General features: G+C 36.0%; 3 protein-coding genes across 3 annotated transcripts in view; 1 reads left to right on the top strand and 2 right to left on the bottom strand.

Annotated features, from left to right (window-relative positions):
- Positions 1-247: 247 nt before the first annotated feature.
- LOC144856197 (uncharacterized) lies at positions 248-9910 on the bottom strand. Its single transcript, XM_078714149.1, has 9 exons — positions 9420-9910; positions 8990-9130; positions 6765-7769; positions 6295-6555; positions 5059-5084; positions 3777-4041; positions 3187-3327; positions 1834-2847; positions 248-612 (listed from the first exon to the last, which is right to left on the bottom strand). Exons 1-9 carry the CDS (start codon positions 9622-9624, stop codon positions 458-460), a joined length of 3213 nt encoding a protein of 1070 aa, XP_078570275.1. The 5' UTR covers positions 9625-9910; the 3' UTR covers positions 248-457.
- Positions 9911-10581: 671 nt separating this feature from the next.
- On the bottom strand, positions 10582-15494 carry LOC144855811 (monocarboxylate transporter 13-like). The gene is made up of 4 exons (XM_078713753.1): positions 14977-15494; positions 12837-12977; positions 11475-12473; positions 10582-10870 (listed from the first exon to the last, which is right to left on the bottom strand). The coding sequence occupies exons 1-4, from the start codon at positions 15176-15178 to the stop codon at positions 10692-10694; spliced, it is 1521 nt and encodes a 506-aa protein (XP_078569879.1). The 5' UTR covers positions 15179-15494; the 3' UTR covers positions 10582-10691.
- Positions 15495-16644: 1150 nt separating this feature from the next.
- Positions 16645-22332, top strand: part of LOC144855816 (microphthalmia-associated transcription factor-like) — a 49302-nt gene continuing 43614 nt past the window's right edge. Inside the window, exon 1 of the mRNA XM_078713758.1 lies at positions 16645-16958. Within this exon, the coding sequence (XP_078569884.1) occupies positions 16798-16958 (161 nt within the window). The 5' untranslated portion in view covers positions 16645-16797. The remainder of the gene's footprint in view (positions 16959-22332) is intronic.

The raw sequence follows: 22332 nt of genomic DNA, 5'->3' as shown, positions 1-22332 counted from the left end.
AAAGGGAATTTCCCTATTGCATCATTGAATACCCTGTCACACGTTGATTTAATTTGTTTTAACATGGCGCCTCATAATTGGCCTACATTATAGCTGGGTTGTTTGTGTTTGTATTGTTCAATTGTGAGTGAAATACGGAATAAATTGAAATGAATTGTCATGTAATCTGTCATCAACATCATGAAATCAGACCTGAATCATTATAGTATTAGTACAAATAATTTATTAGGCATCTTACAACTTGTGTCTAGCCTATAGGCCTACACCGAATATTACAGTTATTATTATGTATGTTCTGAAGAATCGTCACCGAATCAGCTGCTCCGTGTAAATAATATTGCTCTTTCAACTAGTTACGTCAGTTGAAGGAGGCATAAAGCATGCATACAGTATACGTGCAGTAAAACTCATCGTATCATTTTCGTCTCTTCTTATTGAACACGGTGTCCATCCGTTTCTATACCATGGTCTTTTGTAAAATGTTAGACGAAATATTTATTTTCTTTTTATTCATTACTTTTAATATTAACATGAGAAAGACAGCAAACAAAAGACAAGCACTGGTCATATAAAATGGATTGTTGTAGTTCTGGGTCAAATCGTAAATCCAACCTGTTAAAACAAAAATAAATGAATTAATTATTTGGTGATAAAAGATTTGTAACGCGCACATCTCTTGGTTTCCATGACACGCAAGAAAGTAGACGCAACGCAAGAGCAAGTTGACCATTCACAAACCGACAGTTTGATTAGTCCATCGCCTGTGATTGGTCAAATCACTTGCGTTGCCCTTACGTCCATATCTAGTGGGAAGAACCGAGAACATTTACTGTATTTGTTTTTATTGGTTAGTGTGAACGCATCTATTATTCAACAACACTCAGCACTAACTACATTTTTCATGATTTTATTTTTCTCCGGCTTCCGGAACGGAACCTGCCTCAATGTGATTGTTATTTGTTTTATTGTTAAAATGTCCAGGTTTCTAAAATCGTTATTGTAGTTTTGGTGTGAAAGGGTATTATTAGTCAGCGGAAATGAAGTCCGGACGATCTGTTGTAGCTTCTCAATCATCAATATTTCCAACATACATCTTGTGTTTTCACTAACAATGGGCAACTTGCCGAATATCATTGACCCACCTGCTAACCCTATATTATTCAATGGTAAATTATTTTGGACGTGTCCGAAAATTGAGTTATCGTTATCGTATATACTGTACCAGATCTACTGCGGGGATCTAGTCGAGTCTCCATAATGCAAAAATTGCTCTATGAAAAGTCGCGTGACCTTCACACTCTACCACCACCCCCCCCCCCCCCCGCCCCCTTCGACACTGAGTCGCCCCTTTTATAAATCGTCCATTCACAAAGTCGCCCCGTTTCTGAGTCGCCCCTTTTATAAGTCATCCATTCACAAAGTCGCCCCTTTTATAAGTCGTCCATTCACAAAGTCGGCCCGTTTCAAAGTCGCCCCTTTTATAAGTCGTCCATTCACAAAGTCGCCCCGTTTCATAGTCGCCCCTTTTATAAGTCGTCCATTGACAAAGTCGCCCCGTTTCAAAGTCGCCCCTTTTATAAGTCGTCCATTCACAAAGTCGCCCCTTTTATAAGTCGTCCATTCACAAAATCGCCCCGTTTCAAAGTCGCCCCTTTTATAAGTCGTCCATTCACAAAGTCGCCCCGTTTCAAAGTCGCCCCTTTTATAAGTCGTCCATTCACAAAGTCGCCCCGTTTCAAAGTCGCCCCTTTTATAAGTCATCCATTCACAGTCGCCCCGTTTCAAAGTCGCCCCTTCCTAAATCATTCGTTGCTGTATACGTATGATACTAACCTGTAAGTAAACTTGCTGTAAAGTCGGCAAAACCATAGGACAAAATCGTCAAACCAAAAGCGCTGTTGAATCTCTCGATACCAACTTTCTCCTTGACAATAACTGGACCAAGTGGCGCAAAAAACCCCATCGACAAACCAATACAAAACGACAAGATTTTACTCCAGAGATACGAAGATACGAACGTCAAAGTCAACAATAATATTGCAGTTAGTACTAAGCTTGAAATAAACAAGTTAATCGCTGTTATATAATGTCTGTCCACAAGGAACCCGTGAGTGAGACGAGATACTATACCTCCGATGCCCATCAAAGAGAGGAGAAAACTAGACTTTGCTGGTGTGAACCCGACCCATTCAGATCTTGCAACAAAGTGTATAATAGTTCCCATGTAACCTACTGATAAAAAGTACATGACTGCGAATAAGATGACAAAATCCAGACTGCGGAATAGGCGTATTTCAAACACTGTACAAAAGGCGTCAGGAATCCGTGCCATATATGAAAATATTCGTCGTAGGTCAGAGTTCATAGTTTCCTCTTGCGTATCATCTGTAGATATGTTCATTTCTGAAGTCTCCTCGTTTCGGTGCTCGGCTAATTCGTCGAAATCATGTAAAGTCTCGTCAAACTGATTGCTATCGTCTTCTAAAGGATTCAATTCGTCTCTAGTGTTAGCAATTGCATATTTGACTTGACCATTCGTCTCATTTCCATAGTCTGCCTCATCCTTCTTTAGGCATACGTTCGTCGATTTTTCTAAGTCTGAATCTATAGGAGGATGAGGAGCAATAAGGGCGCCTGCCACACAACTATGAAGGCACACAGCAGCTATTATTCTGTAGCATTGTCGCCATGTATAATAAAACCTCAGAAATTCAAAAAACGGTGGAATGGCGAACATTCCTGTGGAAACGCCAGCGAACACAATTCCATTTGCCAACACATAATGTCTTCGGAAGTAGAACCCCATAATAACCGAGCAAGTTGTATAGGCAAAACTGACCCCACAACCTATAAAAAAAATATAAATATACAGTTTTTATATTACATGTACCTTGTAAAATAGTTCGTGACACCACGACCAGACAAATTTACGCGCGCGTTCAAATAGTAACGAAATATGTACGCTTTCCTTCTAACATGAATGTACGCGCGCGTTGAAAAACCAATGAAATATTTACGCGCGTGTCCAAACACTGATGAAATATGTACGCGCGCGTTCAAACACCAATGAAATATGTACGCGTACGTTCTCCTGATTGAAATTGAAGGTTTCGGTACCGTGTTCGTTTTCCAAAATGTTGTAGTACTATTTACAGTAGTATATTACCTATAGCTTTATAATTTTACCTGTTAATGCTGAAGTACAGAACATCTGAGAGTATGTTGCCGTAACAGAACTTAATACAATCGAAAGTGCTACTATTAAACCACTGCTAATGAGTGCGACACGAAATCCAAACTTGTTACACACAAAGCTTGCCACAGGACCTTTAAAAGAATTATTATTAATTTTCATGCTTTTATAAAATCGTCAATGATCTGTGACGAAAATACAAAAGTTAAATTTTGTGAAAGATCATTCAACTAGGCCTACACAACGAAGCTTAAAAAGACAACGAATAAGAAACACTGCTAATACCATAATTCTGTAAACGATAACTAATTCATTTACGGCTTGTAATTTTCTTTTGGGTAAAATAAATACTTAATACTGCCATGACTAAGGCTTGGTTCCCGCTTAGACGCAACGCATACAACACCGCCAGTAATTTGACCAATCAGGACGCGATGATCATTCTGAACTGCATTTGCGTTATCGTTGCATCCAACCAACGGTGAGGACCAGCCCTTAGTTTCGTGAGGAACTAGTTATCTATAATTTCAACAAATAAATAAATTGTTTGTATACCCAGAAAAAATATCGGTAAATAACTTACTCATAAATGTAGTAAAGAAGAGAGAAATACCAGTAATCATGCCAGCTTCCCGAGATCCAACATCAAACTCTTGTTTGAAATCCTCCAGGAAAACGGTTAAACTCAAAGTAACACCTTGACCTAGTGCCATCCCCATAAATGCAGAAAAGAGCACGACCCATGACCAACCACGGTCTAACGCCAGATTCCTTCCACAACTCATTCTCCTCTTATCGTCTGCTATCTTTCTCCAGTGATCACCGTCTTCTCTTACCGTCTGCTCTTTCTACCAAAATGTTCAATTTCTCAATCGTGTTTTGGTCTCATCATTTTGAATAATATTAACAATTGTGTATATGACATTACAAATTGCACCTGTATTGGCGTACTTTCTCAACCGATCAGGCCTCTTCAATATTAATAGGTTAACCTACCAGCAATTATGGATTCAACCATTCTAATATGGGGGATTGTACTTTTTTTTTTGGCTGGATGATACTTTTATGTATACCGCTGGAGTGCAGTACTGAAAATACCGAAACGTTTCACTTCGGGCGAATGAATAAATAAAGTAAAGTAATATATATTTCTACTATCCATATTTTGACACCATATTATCGTTTACCAGTCAATTAAAAGCATGCCTGGGAGTTTTAATTACTCCCTGCCTATAGTAATGTATATTGAATAAAAGGACGAGGCCCGACGAGATATATTGAAATCGTCGGCGAGTTGAATACCGACGAGACTTGATATAGCATCGGGCATAGTTTTTAGTTCGTCGTGTTTAATTTTCTCTCGAGACGACTCGTCTCGGGCCTCTTCCTACGGCGCTGCCTGAGTTGGCCTTATGGAAGTTATGGGCTAAGTTTGTCACTCACTGTTGCAGGCCCGTAGTCAGGGGGGTTTTTATGGTTCGGGCGAACCCCCCCTTTACAGCGAACCCCCCCCCCCCCCCTTTACAGCGAACCCCCCCCTAGTAACCGACTGCGAACCCCCATCCCCGACATCCCCAATACCTCACCACCCTCATCTCTGTAAATCCTCCAAATACGTGCCCCACAATACAAGGTTATTTGTAAATTGAAAAATTCGTTAACTCGTTCGTGAATAACTCATACCTTATTGTTAAACAAATGAATTGGTTGCCGAAAAATAATACGAATTTTTGGTCCCAGGATGTAACATGATATTGACGTAAGCTTGGGCACGAACGAATCGTACAAAGGACACCGCTAGACAACCGCGTACCTATTGTTTCGATCACTGGCAGTCAGCATGCATATATAGCCTTCCGACGTACATCAAAAAATGGAACGCTGCGGTTACCTACAATATGTATGTGTGGCTATGAAGTATAGTGGATTATAGTGAATTTAATATATTACACTATAATATCTATGGTATCATGTACTGTAGTTTACACCTATAGCATTCGATTATTTTTTTCTATATTCAATCAAAATGTTATTATTATACTACTATATTGTTGAAAAATGGATTGCGTGACATGAAAATGGATTGATAGTAAAACGTAACAAAGATACGTTCTTATCTGGTTATTAGGTATTCATGCTCCGATGATTATTTTTGTAGCGTTCCATTTAAAATGAAAAGAAATATTTTGGTTGTGAAGGTCGTTTTAATATCAAAAAATTCAACAATAATAAAATGCCCTGCAACTCTGTAACTACTTTATGACTAAGCCTATCAAGTTCCGGGTCCGGATGGATATTGTATACGATGAAATGGAACTCAATTTTAATTTAGTGGCAGAAACAACATTTAGTATGAAATTAAGGCTGTTGCCCGGGCCACAAGGGAAACACCCCTGGGTCCGCCCCTGGCTATAATAAGCATTGAATTTGCCTTCTCACCCAAATTGTGCTTTTTTGGGGGGGCTTGTAACTTGAACGCAAAACAAAATACCGAGTGAATGATCAAACAATCGGCGGTGGTTCCGCACACAGAGCACGCGCATCTAACATACGGCGGCAACAAATGTTATCGTGAGGAGGAGGAAAAAAGTACGATCGTTTTGTTCAATCGTAGCATGCTGCATGAGAGTGTTTTTCCGGCCAATTAGAGGTGCCATTTATCATGAATGTTATGTACGAGAGTATCATTTCCGGCCATCAAGGGGTGTCACTAAATTCGCCTCAGACCCCACCCGCGGCGCAGTGACCCAAATACTTATTGTCCGAACCCCCCCCCCCCCCCCCTTGACAGATCCTGGCTACGGCCCTGTGTTGATCCGACTATTAGATCCCAAAATAATTGTAAAATATGTACATTAACCGTAGATTTGTTTTAATGAATTCTTTCTCCAATAAATCCATTCATTATATTTTCCTTAATAATATATGTTCGTTAAGATATTAACAATTATTGTTATTATTGATAAATTGATAATAAAACCCATCCCCATCCCTTGGGCTCACCTTGTTCCATGTATGTTCACACACCTCGACTTATAAGAATTAGGGTGACCCTAGTTGATATACTGTTGAGTAGACGACCCTCCCAACTTTCGGTTAGCTCGAAATGTTGGGAATTAGGTGACTCTCAGTTATTTGATTGGTTCGCACTGTTGGAGAATTAGGCGACTCGCATTCTTTAGTTAGCTCGGACTGTTGATCATCAGCACTATCGGTACCTGTTTCATATAATGGCAAGCTGAGATTTTCTTTCTTTCTATTCATTATGATTAATACTAACATTAACAGACCACCAGACAGAAGACAAGCACTGGTCAAATAAAACGATTTGTTGTAGTCTTCTGTCAAATCGTATATCCATCCTGTAAAAAATATATGAATGATCGATTTAATATCTATTTCTATGGACAAGGTAATATGAAGGAAATGATACAGGCATAGGCATGATGTCGGGTATTGATTCTTTTTAATCGTCACTATACCTTTTGAAACGTAACACAGAGTGTACCACAGACTTTACTTTAATGATTACTTTTTTTATATATATTTGAGTAATAAAACGTATACCAACCTACAGATAAGCTACCAGTAAAATCAGCAAGTCCATAAGATACAATCGTCAATCCAAAAGCGCTGTTGAATCGTTTGATCCCCACCAGATCCTTAACAATGACTGGAGCAAGCGGAGGTAACAACCCCAATGACATGCCAATACAAAATGACAAGATTTGGCTCCATAGATACGAGGATACGAACGTCAGTAAAAATACGAACACTGCAGACATTACCAGGTTTATAAAGAAAAGGTTAATCGCTGTTATATAATGTCTGTCCACAAGGAACCCGTGAGTGAGACGAGATACTATACCTCCGATGCCCATCAAAGAGAGGAGAAAACTAGACTTTGCTGGTGTGAACCCGACCCATTCAAATCTTGCAACAAAGTATACAATAGTTCCCATGTAACCTGCTGTATAGATGTAAATAATTAAGAATAAAATTATAAAATCCAATTTGAGAAACAGCCTAATTTCAAAGACTCTACAAAAAGCGTTAAGAAAATGTGCCGCATACGAAAGTGTAGAATTTGTTTTAGTATTTTCTGGTGTAGGCCCTTCAACGTCTGGGTCTGGGCTTTTCTGGATCTGCTGATGATTTATATCGACGCTATGCGAGGCTTCATGAAGTTCGTTATTTTGCTCTTCTAATGAAATTGTTTCTTTATCTTCGTTAGTTTTAGCAGCTGTATAATCAATTGAGTTTATCGTTTGGTTGTCACCGTTCAATCCTTGCTGCTTTGTGTCTACTCGCTTCGGTTTCGTCAGGCCCGAGTCTATAGGAGGATGAGGAACAATAAGGGCGCCTGTCACAGAAATATGAAGACAGATAGCGGCGATTATTCTGTAGCATTGTCTCCAAGTATATTGAGAATTAAGAAATTCAAATAAAACGGGAAGGGCGAACATTCCTGTGGAAACTCCAGCGAACACAATTCCATTTGCCAACACGTAGTACCGCCTGAAATAGAACCCCATAATAACCGAGCATGTTGTATAGGCAAAACTGACTCCACAACCTATGAAGAAAACATGAACATTTTAAAACAGATAACGCCCATTCGGGTACGCGCTTTTTAAAAAAAGAGCAGCGACTTTGTTATGAATGGTAGATTTTCACGGTAAAATACACTTATAACGTCAAAGGCATTTATAACAAATGTAATATGTTAAAAGCATTGGCAATGTTGAGTAGTAGTATTGAAACGTTAAGGGTTCAAACCAAGTGTTCTTCTACAGCACACTGTACTTCTTTCTGAAAGTCCAAACTAACTCTTCTTCTACAGCATACTTAATGCTGAAAGTCCAAACTAACTCTTCTTCTACAGTATACTTACTTGCTGAAAGTCCAAACTAACTCTTCTTCTACAGCATACTTAATGCTGAAAGTCCAAACTAACTCTTCTTCTACAGTATACTTACTTGCTGAAAGTCCAAACTAACTCTTCTTCTACAGTATACTTACTTGCTGAAAGTCCAAACTAACTCTTCTTCTACAGTATACTTACTTGCTGAAAGTCCAAACTAACTCTTCTTCTACAGTATACTTACTTGCTGAAAGTCCAAACTAACTCTTCTTCTACAGTATACTTACTTGCTGAAAGTCCAAACTAACTCTTCTTCTACAGTATACTTACTTGCTGAAAGTCCAAACTAACTCTTCTTCTACAGTATACTTACTTGCTGAAAGTCCAAACAATCTCTTCTTCTACAGTATACTTACTTGCTGAAAGTCCAAACTAACTCTTCTTCTACAGTATACTTACTTACTGAAAGTCCAAACTAACTCTTCTTCTACAGTATACTTAATGCTGAAAGTCCAAACTAACTCTTCTTCTACAGTATACTTACTTACTGAAAGTCCAAACTAACTCTTCTTCTACAGTATACTTAATGCTGAAAGTCCAAACTAACTCTTCTTCTACAGTATGTTTACATGCTGAAAGTCCAAACTAACTCTTCTTCTACAGTATACTTACTTGCTGAAAGTCCAAACTAACTCTTCTTCTACAGTATACTTACTCAGTGGTTAAAAATCGTTGGTTGTATTTTTCGCCAAATTTACCCTAACGTTGTCTAAATTATTTTTAACACGTCAATTCGTCTTTTGTCCCGACACTCTTTTTCTATACGTCTGTAAACCAAGTCTAGCAAACTTTAGTTTGCAAACACGAGCAAACAACATTCTCCTAGAAGTACGTCATCAACAAAGTTATGCTTGCTAACGGCGAGTACGTACCTGTTAATGCCGAAGAACATAAGATCTGAGTGTATGTTTTCGAAAAAGAACTCAGGATCATTGAAACTGTTATAATCAAACCACTGCTCGTGATTGTGGCGCGAAAACCAAATCTGTTGCAAACATAACTTGCTACAGGACCTTTTGGAGAAAAAAACACAAAATTATCATTTTTTGTAGGCCCTGGTTTTACCAAATCAATTACTGCAATACCCCGTGACACAAGGACGGGCACAAGGACTTGGTCACCTAACTTTACAGACAGATGTATAGGGCCTAGAGTAATTCATCAGTTACCGTATTATATACATTTTCTTTTACTGTATCATAGCCTCGTATACTTCGAATTCATTAGTTAGATACTGTACTGTTTGACACCGTGGCTGTATTGATATGCATGAGTGAACAATGAAGAAGACCGTATACATACTTATAAATGTAGTGAATAACAGGCTAACGCCAGCGATCATCCCAGCTCCTCGTGATCCAACGTCAAACTCTTCTTTCAAATCGTCCAGATATACCGTTAAGCTCAGAATAACTCCCAAACTCAGTGCCATCCCGACAAACGCAGAGCAGAGAACAACCCACGACCAGCCATGGTCTAAGTACGCTACCCTTTTTCCAAAACTCATATTCACCTAATGATCCGGATTGCCCTTCCTGCTCTGTTTTATATGTAATACATACATAAAACAATGAATATGAATTTTTTAATTATTGTTAACCCTATTCCACCTGTTCTAACCATCATACTGAGCACACGTTGTACAACAACCGTATCATGAATTAAAATCTATCACAAAAATCATAATGGCATATCGACCGACCCGTGGTGACTTGTACTTGTAATGTGTATTGCTGGATTATTGAACAATGAAATTTACACTTTCTATACTTTTTACGTCAGGCTCAAATGCACCTATTTTTTAGCTTAATTCCTTTCTTTGTACACCACAGTAACTGCTAGCAATTTTGATAATAACCGCATGTATTGCTCTGTCTGTTCCATAATTTGACCTCCAACAGCATTGAGGACGCAACCATTCTAACATACGGATATGTTTTTTTTTTACAGTAATAGCAATATGGACGCAACCATTCTAACATACGGACATATTTGTTTATTTAGTGTACTGTAAATATTTTCGTCTACGGTACTAGCAATTATGGATTCAACCATTGTCTACATGGGGATGTTTACCTGCTGGATAGTTACTAAAGCCTAGAATTTGCATTTTGCATATTTTACCTTTTGTACGTGATTTTGATCTGTATTGTAATTTTACTATTCAACTTTCTATTTGTACAGATTGCAATACGTAAATACACACTCAAGTATTTTACATAGCCACAATATTCATAGTCCGGGTATAACGTTTAGAGAGCCAATTAAGCACATATCTACTAAATATTAATAGACTCGGGGTATAGTCAATTATTATAGGCTATGATTAAATTAATCAGGAAAAGAGTGAAATTCACTCTTTTTTCTGATTAAACCTTTTTCACCAAACACCTATCATCGACAAAGACCAAACGACTGAATTTTCAAAACAAAAAGACAACACCAATACTGTATAAAATGTTCATTTAAAATAATTTATTGATAATTAGTAAACAAATCCACCCGCACCCATTGAGCGCCGCTGTCTCGACCTCTCTGGTAATTTTAACATCTTCACCCCGGGCTGTTTTCAAACTACACGCTGTCCCCGTTTTTGAGGGGTATGCTCACACCGTTGACGAGTTTTAATCTGCGATTCACTTTCTTTTTATTCATTATGATTAATACTAACATTAACAGGCCACCAGACAGAAGACAAGCACTGGTCAAATAAAACGATTTGTTGTAGTCTTCCGTCAAATCGTATATCCAACCTGTAAAAAATTGATAAAAAGTATATAGAATATTTATATAATAATTGTACTGATCGGAAAACTTGTATGACAGGACATACAAAGTGAAGACAATGAAAGGAAATAGTCAGTTCCAAAATACATCGACATGGAGAGCAGATTTGAACTTTTCTATCTCAGAAACCAGTCCGGTTGTTTCCATCGAATTTTGGACAGTAATAAAAAAAACAGAAAGTCAGATAAACATTAGTAAAGTAATATTTATGTGTGTGTGTTTTCAAAAATTGAAAATAACGTAAATGTCGGGGTTTTGTTGTTTACTCCAAAAACGCAGCCTATTTCCGAAGTATCATGGGAATATTTGGCGATACAACATCACACTGTGTTTCAAAATGTACCTAGTAGTAAACTTAACCCAACCTTACATGATACAGGCACCACATGTGACATTAATGAGATGCTGTATTACCAAATACTCCAAGATACCTCGGAAATAGATATAGTATGTAAAGATACAGCATTGGGAATCGTTCAAATCTTCTCAACTTTACTTTATTTGAAATACATGGTATGACAAGCCTACGGTGCATTTTTTGTGATGATTTGAGTGATAAAGGATACTAACCTACGAAAAAGCCGCCAGTAAAATCAGCAAGTCCATAAGATACAATCGTCAATCCAAAAGCGCTGTTGAATCGTTTGATCCCCACCAGGTCCTTGATAATAACTGGAGCAAGCGGAGGGAACAGCCCCATCCACATACCAATACAAAATGACAAGATTTGGCTCCATAGATACGAAGATACGAACGTCAGCGAAAACACGAACGCTGCAGCTAGTATCAAGTTTACAAAGTATAAGTTAATCGCTGTTATATAATGTCTGTCCACAAGGAACCCGTGAGTGAGACGAGATATTATACCTCCGATGCCCATCAAAGAGAGGAGAAAACTAGACTTTGCTGGTGTGAACCCGACCCATTCAAATCTTGCAACGAAGTGTATAATAGTTCCCATGTAACCTACTGATAAAATGTACATAGTTGTGAACAATATTACAAAATCTAGTTTGAGAAATAACCTGAGTTCAAATACTCTACAAAAAGCGTTAAGAAAATGTGCCGCGTACGAAAGTAGTCGTATATAATTTGTTTTAGTATTTTCTGGTGTTTGCCCTTCCACGTCTGGGTCTGGGCTTTCCTCGTGGATCTTCTGATGATTTATATCGACTTCAGGAAGTTCGTTATTTTGCTCTTCTAATGAAATTGATTCGTTATCTTCGTTAGTGTTAGCAGCTGTATATTCAATTGAGTTTATCGTTTGGTTGTCACCGTCCGGACCTTGCGTTATTTCTCCTTTCTTCGGATTATTTAGGTCCGTGTCTATAGGAGGATGAGGAGCAATAAGAGCACCTGCCACAGAAATATTGAGACACATAGCGGCGATTATTCTGTAGCATTGTCGCCAAGTATATTGAGAATTAAGATATTCAAATAAGATGGGAAAGGCGCACATCCCTGTGGAAACTCCAGCGAACACAATTCCATTTGCCAACACGTAGTACCGCCTGAAGTAGAACCCCATAATAACCGAGCATGTTGTATAGGCAAAACTGACTCCACAACCTATAAAGAAAAAAGGTCAATGAAAATAGGCCTGTATTTCGGTGGTACGGCAGCTGAACAGAACAACAGAATGTGTTTTGGATCTTGTTATTTTTATCAACTCGCTTGCGTTGCGCTTACGCCCTTGTGTTGCTCCTATAGTGGGGAACCAATGAGACCTGTACAGTGAAAATCTACAGCTCACTATGTCGATCGGTTGGTCGGTAAACACTAACTCAAATTTGAGCACGCGACTGCAGCCATGTATGGCCTTGTCCATCATAACGTCGTCAAATGTCCCTCTAAAGTCGTCATATTTCTCCCTAACGTACATCTACTTTTCTGAGTCCCCCCCCCCCCCACCCCTGCGTACCATATACGTACCTGTTAATGCCGAAGAACAGAAGATCTGAGTGTATGTTGTCGTAAAAGAACTCAGGATCATTGAAACTGTTATAATCAAACCGCTGCTCGTGATTGTGGCGCGAAAACCAAATTTGTTGCAAACATAACTTGCTACAGGACCTTTTGGAAAAAAACAACAATATTAATGAGAAGATCCTGAGTGAAGTACTTGGCAAAAACTATATTTGGAAAGAGAAGGCTCACTCTGATATTTCGGACCATGTTAAAAGAATACAGAGGGCTAGCTATTTAATATCTCATAGGGAAGATACAGCTAGTAAGATTTTAATTAATATAATTATAATAAGCTTTTGTGACATGAATAATATATCGCTTTTCCTGAAAATCAATAGGCATCAATTAACACCCGAACATTCAGCCGAGCGATAACTTCAAAATTGTGGACGCTATCGTTAAACAAAGCAAGTAGTATACTATACTTTGCCCGATACTTTGCAAAATTATATTTTGCCAGGTAAATAGATTTATTTTGCAATCAAAAGCAACAGTCCGGATGCCACCGTAGTACTTTCCATCGTGTCATGATTGATCAATTTGCTAATTGTGATGCGGCAGGCCTACGTCCTTGAATTGCGTTGCAAGTGGAAACCAAGGTCGGTTTTTAAAGCTTAGTTTAGACGCGCAAAAAAGTAAAATAATAGACAGTTAAGGTTGCAGCTTAGTTAGCTCATGGAGGTATTATACATACATGGTTAGCTTTAGATAAATTTGATTTGAGAAATAATAATTAACAGACAAAAACGGAATTGGAATACATACTCGGCTCACTGTTACAACTAAAAATATCGATGTAAGGAAATATTTGAACTAAACTATATATATGAATGAGCAACCCGACAAAAAATACCGTTCTTTTACATACATTAACACGAGAAAACTGCACTTTTAAAACATTATTAATACGAAGTTTACGCACAGGGACACGAAAATGAAATTGAGAGACAAATTTACAATCAAACTTTGAATTTAGGCATTTAAAAAGAAAAATCATGTCGGTTCGTGTGCGTCTATAGTACTTGGCAAGAATTGCAAGAATTTACTGGTGTTGAGAGAACCGGGTTGGTTATGTGAGCACTACGAATTATAATGACAATTGAATATAATAATTGTGGCACATGCAAGGAAAAGCAGACATAAGTCGGAATTTTCAAATTTGATTTTCACAAACTAATCCAAGATTTAAAATGCTGAAAAAATATCTTGATACCATGTCTACTTCTAGAGATAGACTGGCTGTTACAATCAGTGTTTTGAGAACTGCTTTTAAATTTAAGTAACAAGAAATGACAAATACAAACAAATATACAGGGCGTTTCAGTTTACGCCTTAGCAAAGGGGTATTCTAATTGTTTTATTTCAATGAGACTTCGCACATTCGTTATATGCAATTTTTCCACTGGAACACTTTCAATTTAAGCATAAAACATGATAGGTTTTATAAAAAATCATACATAATTTACACCATCTTTTTAACCAACATACCACACAAAATATTAACACTTATTTATTGTCAAAAAATCGAAAATACCAAGGTAATTTAAATAAATACTGTTTCAGCTATCATTTTCTGTAAAAAAAAAAAAAAATGTAATTTTCAGCCTTTTATTATTTTTGGCTGTTTCTAAAAATGCGACTTATGTCCGATTTCCCTTGCATGTGCCACAATTGGTAGATTTCATCTTTTACTCGGCTCATGGAGTAACCAGCTCAAAACTAACTATACAAATGACATTACCACCTGCATCAACTCTCCCAATACCGGACACCGTTGGGCTGGCCTAGTTCCGGAAAGTTTAATGTATTACATATAACATCCCTCTCGAGTCACCTTCAATATCTTAATTAAGTTTTAAAAAATGCTTCACCTCTCAACCTATGACTGTATTTGACCCATGTTGGTTACGTCACGTGACATGCAATAGTATGTTATTACCATCGTAAAATATTGTTGAAATAAATAAATTACAGAATTTGTAACTGTGCATATTTCAGTTTGGTTTTTAAGTGCTGAGAGCGGATATTACGATTGAATGGGATGCATTGAGCATGGAGGTAACCTCCATGCATGAGTGAACTAGTAGCTCAAGAATATACATACTTATAAATGTAGCAAATAACAGGCTAACACCAGTAATCATCCCGGCTTCTCGTGATTCAACGTCAAACTCATCTTTTAAATCTTCCAGATAAACTGTTAAGCTTAGAATAACACCGTAACTTAGTGCCATTACGACAAATGAAGAACATAAAACGACCCATGACCAGCCACGGTCTAACGTTGCCTTCTTTCTACAAATCATAGTGATCCAGTTGTTGAATTTCCTTCTATTTTCATATAATTATAAAATCGTCTGTTTATTTATCGTCCACTATAAACTGAGTGAGGAGAACGTCTTCCGTCTGTTTACCATGTCATGTCAAACAATGATTAACATTACAACGAATGAAAATAACCTCTCATAATGATCCAAATGACATCATAAACCCATGTGACCTATCACTTTGTTTTGCTGAGACTTTAATAAATAAAATATTCAACACACTTTATCTGGTTAACAACACTATTATGATTCGGCCTAGAAATAAACGCATTTTTTAAGCCTAATTCCTTTGTACACCACATCAGCATCGAGACCGGTCAGTATATCGATTCGTTCATGCATTTTACCTCCATGGTTCATGCAATGCGGATACAACCATTATATCATATAGGGATGTTTTTTGTTTTCAGTTCCAGTTTCCAGTTCCAGTACGTTTTCATTGAAATATCAAATATCTCTTTGACCAAATACATAATCCCATTATTATGGTATACCATAAACAACTTCTTTCAAGCAGCAAAGCCTATATTTTAATACAGTCATTTACAGTATTTATAGTCTCTCTATACAAATGTATATTCACCTTCGAGGGTTTACCGCTCGACTTAAAAAGACAAATTAATATAGTGCCACGTAACAGGGACACATTTCATTTTAAAATGTTGTTTATCAAACATTTTTGAGTCGAGAAACATAGATTTGTATTGTATTTTTTGCTACACAATTTTATAAATGTGTAGCAATAAGGTCGTTTTGTATAGCTTTTTGCTATGCACACTGGTGAAATTATTCTCTGCATAATTATTTTCAAATATTAAATCACTTTAGTCCTATAATTTAATTTTTAACTTATTCGATTAATAGCTTTGCTGTCCCGTCTGTCGTCTTTCATTACCACATGGACACAGTATTAATCGTTTTGTTGTTGGATGATCTAGAGTGCCAGCACTATCAAGTAGAATATTATAATTAGTGTTAATTGCAGTTATCCTTGAGGTGGTCTAAAAAAAAGAGAAGGCTCAAGTTTCTGTTAAAAAAACACAAATTATTTATAGTGATATTCATTTGCATTTAGTATAATGTTGCGTATGAATGGATTATTTATGTTGGTTTTTTTTGTAACTTGCATTTTAGAAAGATATTGTTAGTTAGGCCCAGTAGAATAATAGTGTGATTATTTCATCATTTTATTTGATTGAAGTATCTAATGTAATGATTGATTTTAATCTATACAATACTTATAGGATGCGTTGTTAAAAAAAACTAAGGAAGTCTTTTCATAAAATTTTTCATTCAGTAAGTGCGTCATTTTAAACGTTTCCGATTACGTCATTGTATAAATTCTATATTTAGACATTACAGAATATAACTTCAACCAATAGGAAGTCGATGCGAAAATCATATGATCAATTCACTAAAAAAACTTATCGAATGGCTAGGCTGCTATGTACACACAGCATGCATGATTCATCGGTAAACCACACACGGCGCGAATCAAGTTAACAAGGGTAGCAGCTCTCTCTAGGCTCTAGGACACGATTTTGTTTATCGGACAGCCTACATACAGTTTGTCTTACAAAGGGAGACAAGAACATCAAATGACCGAGTCAGGAGTTGACCTAGGATTCGACGAGAGTGACGACTTGTCTTTTGATGAAAGTCTGTTTTCTCTGTCAGCAGTATCAGACTTAAAACAATTGCAGTTAAAAGACGATTTTGATTTCTGCGAACTCAAAAGCAGATCAGTGGAAGAGGACAGGTAAGACAAGAGGAGGGGTGGTCGCCTGTCACAAACATACTTAGGCCTAGGACCTATGCCCAACTAAATGAGACCTAGGCCTGAGCTAATGCATAGAGAGCATGGTAAAAATGAAAATGTCTTGAGTTGGCTGATTAATTTACATAATTATTTATATTTTACTAGGCCTAGCTTAGCTAGGCTACTGTCCCTGTAGGTCTGATATTAAATATAAGTTTGAGGGGATTTGTTTAAATAATAAGAATTAATGCACAATGAAAGCCGGGGCTGCCATACAAATTAGTTATCAAAATGTTTAACTGACGGTATCACTATCAGAAAAGTGCACTAATGAAATGATATTGAATGTCAAATATGCATAATAAATACAATAAAATGTCTACATACAATTACAAATGTTAATTGTTCTTGGAGGAACATATTGTATTATTAGGTTATATGCATGATATGCATATAACCTCTTGATTCTGTCAGGATCTTTATTTATTTATTTATTTATTTATTTATTTATTTATTTATTCTTTCCTTAGCACTATTTTGTCCGTGAATTATCTTGGCATCAGTTTCATCTAGCTAAGTCAATTTTTCAGAGTATATTCCTTATGGCCAGGAATCGATGTGGTCATGTTTTCACGGTGCGCAATCATAAATTACGCGGTCTACGCGCGATTTAATGAAATCACGTTTGTAATCATATCTTCACAAGCATGAATCACTTTTAAACAAAATTTGGTACTCATAAATTTCAGGTCATATTTCATCATATGGCAATATAAGTACGTGCGTAGCGCATATAACGCATGCGTACGCGCGCTTAAAAGTTTTAAAATTGTCAAAATTTATTTTCGATGAAATTAGAGTACGTTTCAGGCAATTTTAAGCGTTTAAAAAATTGCCACGAGTGCGCAGAATTTTGCACGCGCACTGCGCGTTAAACGTTAATGCGCACTCTTTTTGCCCGATTTCTGTTTTACAATCTTTCTTTAATAATATCATCATATTTGATTCACTTTTCAACTCGAAATTGCGTTATACAAGCACGTCAAAAGTGACAGGCTACGCACGTATAAGTTAACAAAATAGTGAAAATATGCTAAATTTTAAAATTAATATATATCGTCAGAATGCTGGGGAACACCTATTTTTTATTTTATTTTCTTGAAGTGTATGTATCATATGTATGATTTATTATCAAATTAAGAGAACAAAAGTTGATTAAGTCATCATTAATTGCATATTGAATTAAAAAAAAATTAATTTCGACAATCAAACAAATTTTGACATTTTCTTAGGCCGAAATAACAAACTTAACATTAACTTTCTTTTTTAAGAATTTCATATATTAAAGTTAAAAGTATATAGTTTGACAGTGCATCATTTTTTTAAATTTTTAAAGATGTCATCATAGTAATAAATTATAATTCATTGCGGTATGTAATAATCTATCTGCACCAAGGTGGCTACTGAATAGTAAATACACGGAGGAATCATTCTACATGTTTTAGTAAGTTGCGTATGGCTCGGTGGTCTGTGCTCGTGTCTATAGCATTCAAGGTACCGAGATCGAGCCTCACCTTGGGTAACGAAACGAAATAAGATTTTTTTTTATTATTTGTATTGTTTGTTCAATTTTATTTCTTAGTGTATAGATTATACACATGATTTATAATGAAATCTAGATAAAAAGAAACTTATGTCTTTATTATTATGTAACAAATGTGGTTTATGACATTATACGCAGAGGGATCTTTGATCGGATTGCGATACCGGCTATTGTATTTGCGTTAGTAAGATCCTAGCATATATTATAAATAATTAAAGATTCTGAGAAAATCAATCAATCAATATATCTTTTACAAATCAATTATCTTTATTTTAATCAATGCATATAACCTATAATTCGTCATAGTGACGAATTAAATCTAGTTATTATTAGTATTATTTCTGATCTTAAACTCAATTTTTCTTGTGTTCTTCTAACTCCAAATCATGGGAGAGTGGGTGATGGTACTGATAAACAGGATACGCCCACATGGGATGGAGGATGCTTTAAAGAAAGTCTTCAGATAGTCCAAGGGATCTGTATTTCATTTTTGGTATTAACAATTAAAGGCCATAAGATAAGCTGTAGACGTACTGTATCTCCCCATTTCCCTCGTCCCCACCCCCCTCCTCCACCCAGCATAACTACAACCCATGTGGTACTACTACAGTACTATAGTACTGTACAGAAACTGTACATATACCTCACAAAGAACATCGTAGGGTTGTTTACGAACTGCATTTTTTCCGACCTTATAATACATGGGCTGGCAGAGTTCTTTTGGAGGGGGGTGGGGGAAGGGTCGCCAACCACCACTCATGACATGCTGGAGAGAACCCTGCAGTTAGTATAGTATTGCTAAAAGAAAATACATTTTTACGTGGCATGCTTTTATAGATGCACTCTCATTACAAAGTGTCATGATTTGTATTTGAATCTACAGTTATTATAAGTATTCATCTATATTACATCAACACTGTTTCCTTACAGTGTCATATTAATTAGTAGTTTGCGTCATAACTAATTATAAAATAAAAATAGGATCAGCTAAACTGTACTCCTACTGAGACTTCCTACGTTTGACTAATTATCAATGCTAAATTGAAAGCTTTGTTTCTAAAGGCCTATTTCCACTGATTAAAAAAGAACATTATTTCCAAGTACTGTACCCTATGAAAAATTGTAATATGTTGCTGAAATTTAAATATAACAGTCGAAACACACTCAAAATAAATTCTTAAGCCATGTTACTCGGCGACAGTTGCTGTCAAATGTTATGGTCCCCAGTATCTGAAACTTACTGTAGATGTTGAAATGCAGTAGTTGGTGTGTTTATATAAAACATTTGCAATGTTATTGGTAATAAGATACAAACTTGGCACTTTTCCTACAAATCAAATCAGGTGTTTTTGTTTGTGTGCTTTTTTAGAATGAAATGATGCAACAAATTGTCTCTGTCAGGGAAGACAGTAAAGGAAGGATGTAAAATAGAAAGTAACGATAAATATCATTGTTCTAATCTTGTTGTCTTCAGTGAAGTTGGCCCCTAAATTTGTATTATAGCTACAAATACAATTGAGCAATTGTAGTATCCTACAAACTATGTTAAGTATTTTAACAGACTGTCCTAGGAGTTAAGTAGCACGTGCACATTTCTTATTAACAAAAACAATGATGTAGCATATTTAAGTCTGTAGACTACTGTGTATAGTTCTAGATTTCCTGTATTTGTATTATTAAGTACAGACTATAAGTAACTTCTTGTTGTTTGGTTGATTTTATACTGTAGACACATTGCTCACTGCATGACCAATCAGATTAATTGAATTGAAGTTTTTTTTTCTCATTATGTAGTCTTGTTGTATTGAGTTAAAATAACTATTGTGACTCGAGGCATTTGATAAACAGGCAAACTGCCTTAAAATGTCTTGACATGATTCGAGAAACTATTCTTATCATCAGATGTTATTACGTATTATTTTATATACTTTTATTTAAAAAAGAAACTTGAAACTACAGAAAAGGCCAACTTCGTTTGTTGAGTTCCTTTACTGTTGGCTAAACAAATCTTGAATTGAACTACAGTTGTATGAGACATGCCTTTTCTTTGTGGTCTGCAGGACTGATTAAATATCATAGGAGTATATAGACAAACACTTAGGATAGAGAAAAACATTGAAGTTTAATGTTTGTTTAATCAGAATGTTAAAAGAGCCTTTTGATATGAGAGATGGAGCCGTTTAAGGTGTGGGTGTTTAAACAGGGCTGAAAGTGCTAGGTGAAATGTATCTAGGATAGACATTACTTTAGACTTGGGATGGGGGTGGGGGGAATTTTGTTTAGCCTTGTAATCTGTGACTCCATACCAATGAACAAGCCAAATTTTTTTTTTCTTGAATGTTTTCCTTAGCACTAAACATAGACAATTTCTAAGTTGAGCGAATTATATTTGGATATGGCAGAAATGTATGTATTGTGTTTGCATTTATGAAAAATGTTACGGAAATATGTAAACGTCATAGTAATGTGATATTTTATCAGATCATAAAAGTTTCAATTTAATATTTGGAAATGACGTTGAAAAAAGTGCAGTATCTTTTATTTCATCTAATGAGGAAGTTATGAAGTATTATTCTAGACACTGTAAGTTTGGGTTTTATACAAAGTGTACGCATTGCTAAATTTACTTCGTCATTTAATATTTGACCCCCCTGGATTATGTCCATAATAAATTGTATGTAGTAATAATAGAATGTGTGTATGTTGCAGCTTATGTGGGGAATTCCCAATTATTGGTTATTGTACTAACCTCATTCAATGATGAACATTCACACCAAAGGAATATTACCAGAATAAAAATCAAACCGCAGCCAGACATATCCAGTCAGCTTTTATAGCAATAATGGATTAAATGACTGTTAATTATGCAGTTCTTTAATAAATAAATCAATGATAGATTGGCACGTGTTCAATGTTGTATCTTTGAATAAAAGGTGCCTTTAAGTTTTATTTTGCTGTACAGTTTGTTTATGTTTCTCCTAAGGGAGGTGAATCAATTTGAATTTTAATGTTATTGTTAATTAATGGATTGGAATATAAAACATATTTACCCTATAAGGAATAATGTAAGAATTAGTGTACTGGAGTTACTGCAGTAACGTAATTTAATATATGATTTTAGTTTGTTTTCAATGAGGCAGTCACTGTAATAAACAATGTAAAATGGTTACCCAAAAAAGTTTGCTAAACTGTACTACTTCTAAAGCTCTGTCTACACTATCAAACTAGTTTGACAAAAAAAATGTGATGTGTCCAAATATGTTAGTTACATCATCATGTCCATATATATGGGCACATCACATTTTTTTTGTCACATAAAGTTTGATAGTGTAGACAGGGCTTTAACAAAATGTGTTTAATAATTAATGCAGTAACTGCAGTAGAATAATTTAGACATGGTCCCTACTTAAGTATTCTATAGTGTATTGATTAGTCTTGTTGTAAGTCAAGTTCATCAACCAACAACATGTCTACTACCACCAATTTGGATCATCTCCAAATATTTTCTATTATCTTTGGTTACCAGCATTTGCAAGATACCTTGCATGACTACAGTAGTGGGTCACGCTGCAATATTTGACATTTGACCTTTTGACATTATGTAATTTCTGAAACGATATACTAAAGGTATGAGATTTATTAATAAGTACACAGAAGTGTAGAGTATCAACCGCATTAAAGCAACAAGAATTGTAAGGTAAAATGCTAATTATTAATATCAAATTAATTGATGGATAAAGTTTGTGGAATAAAATATTTTTAATTAAATTA

Source organism: Antedon bifida, chromosome 11, assembly GCF_963402885.1.
Source record: "Antedon bifida chromosome 11, ecAntBifi1.1, whole genome shotgun sequence".
Lineage (NCBI taxonomy): Eukaryota > Metazoa > Echinodermata > Crinoidea > Comatulida > Antedonidae > Antedon > Antedon bifida.
Note: the sequence above shows the minus strand (reverse complement) of the source record. Positions and strands in the feature narration are given on the sequence as shown.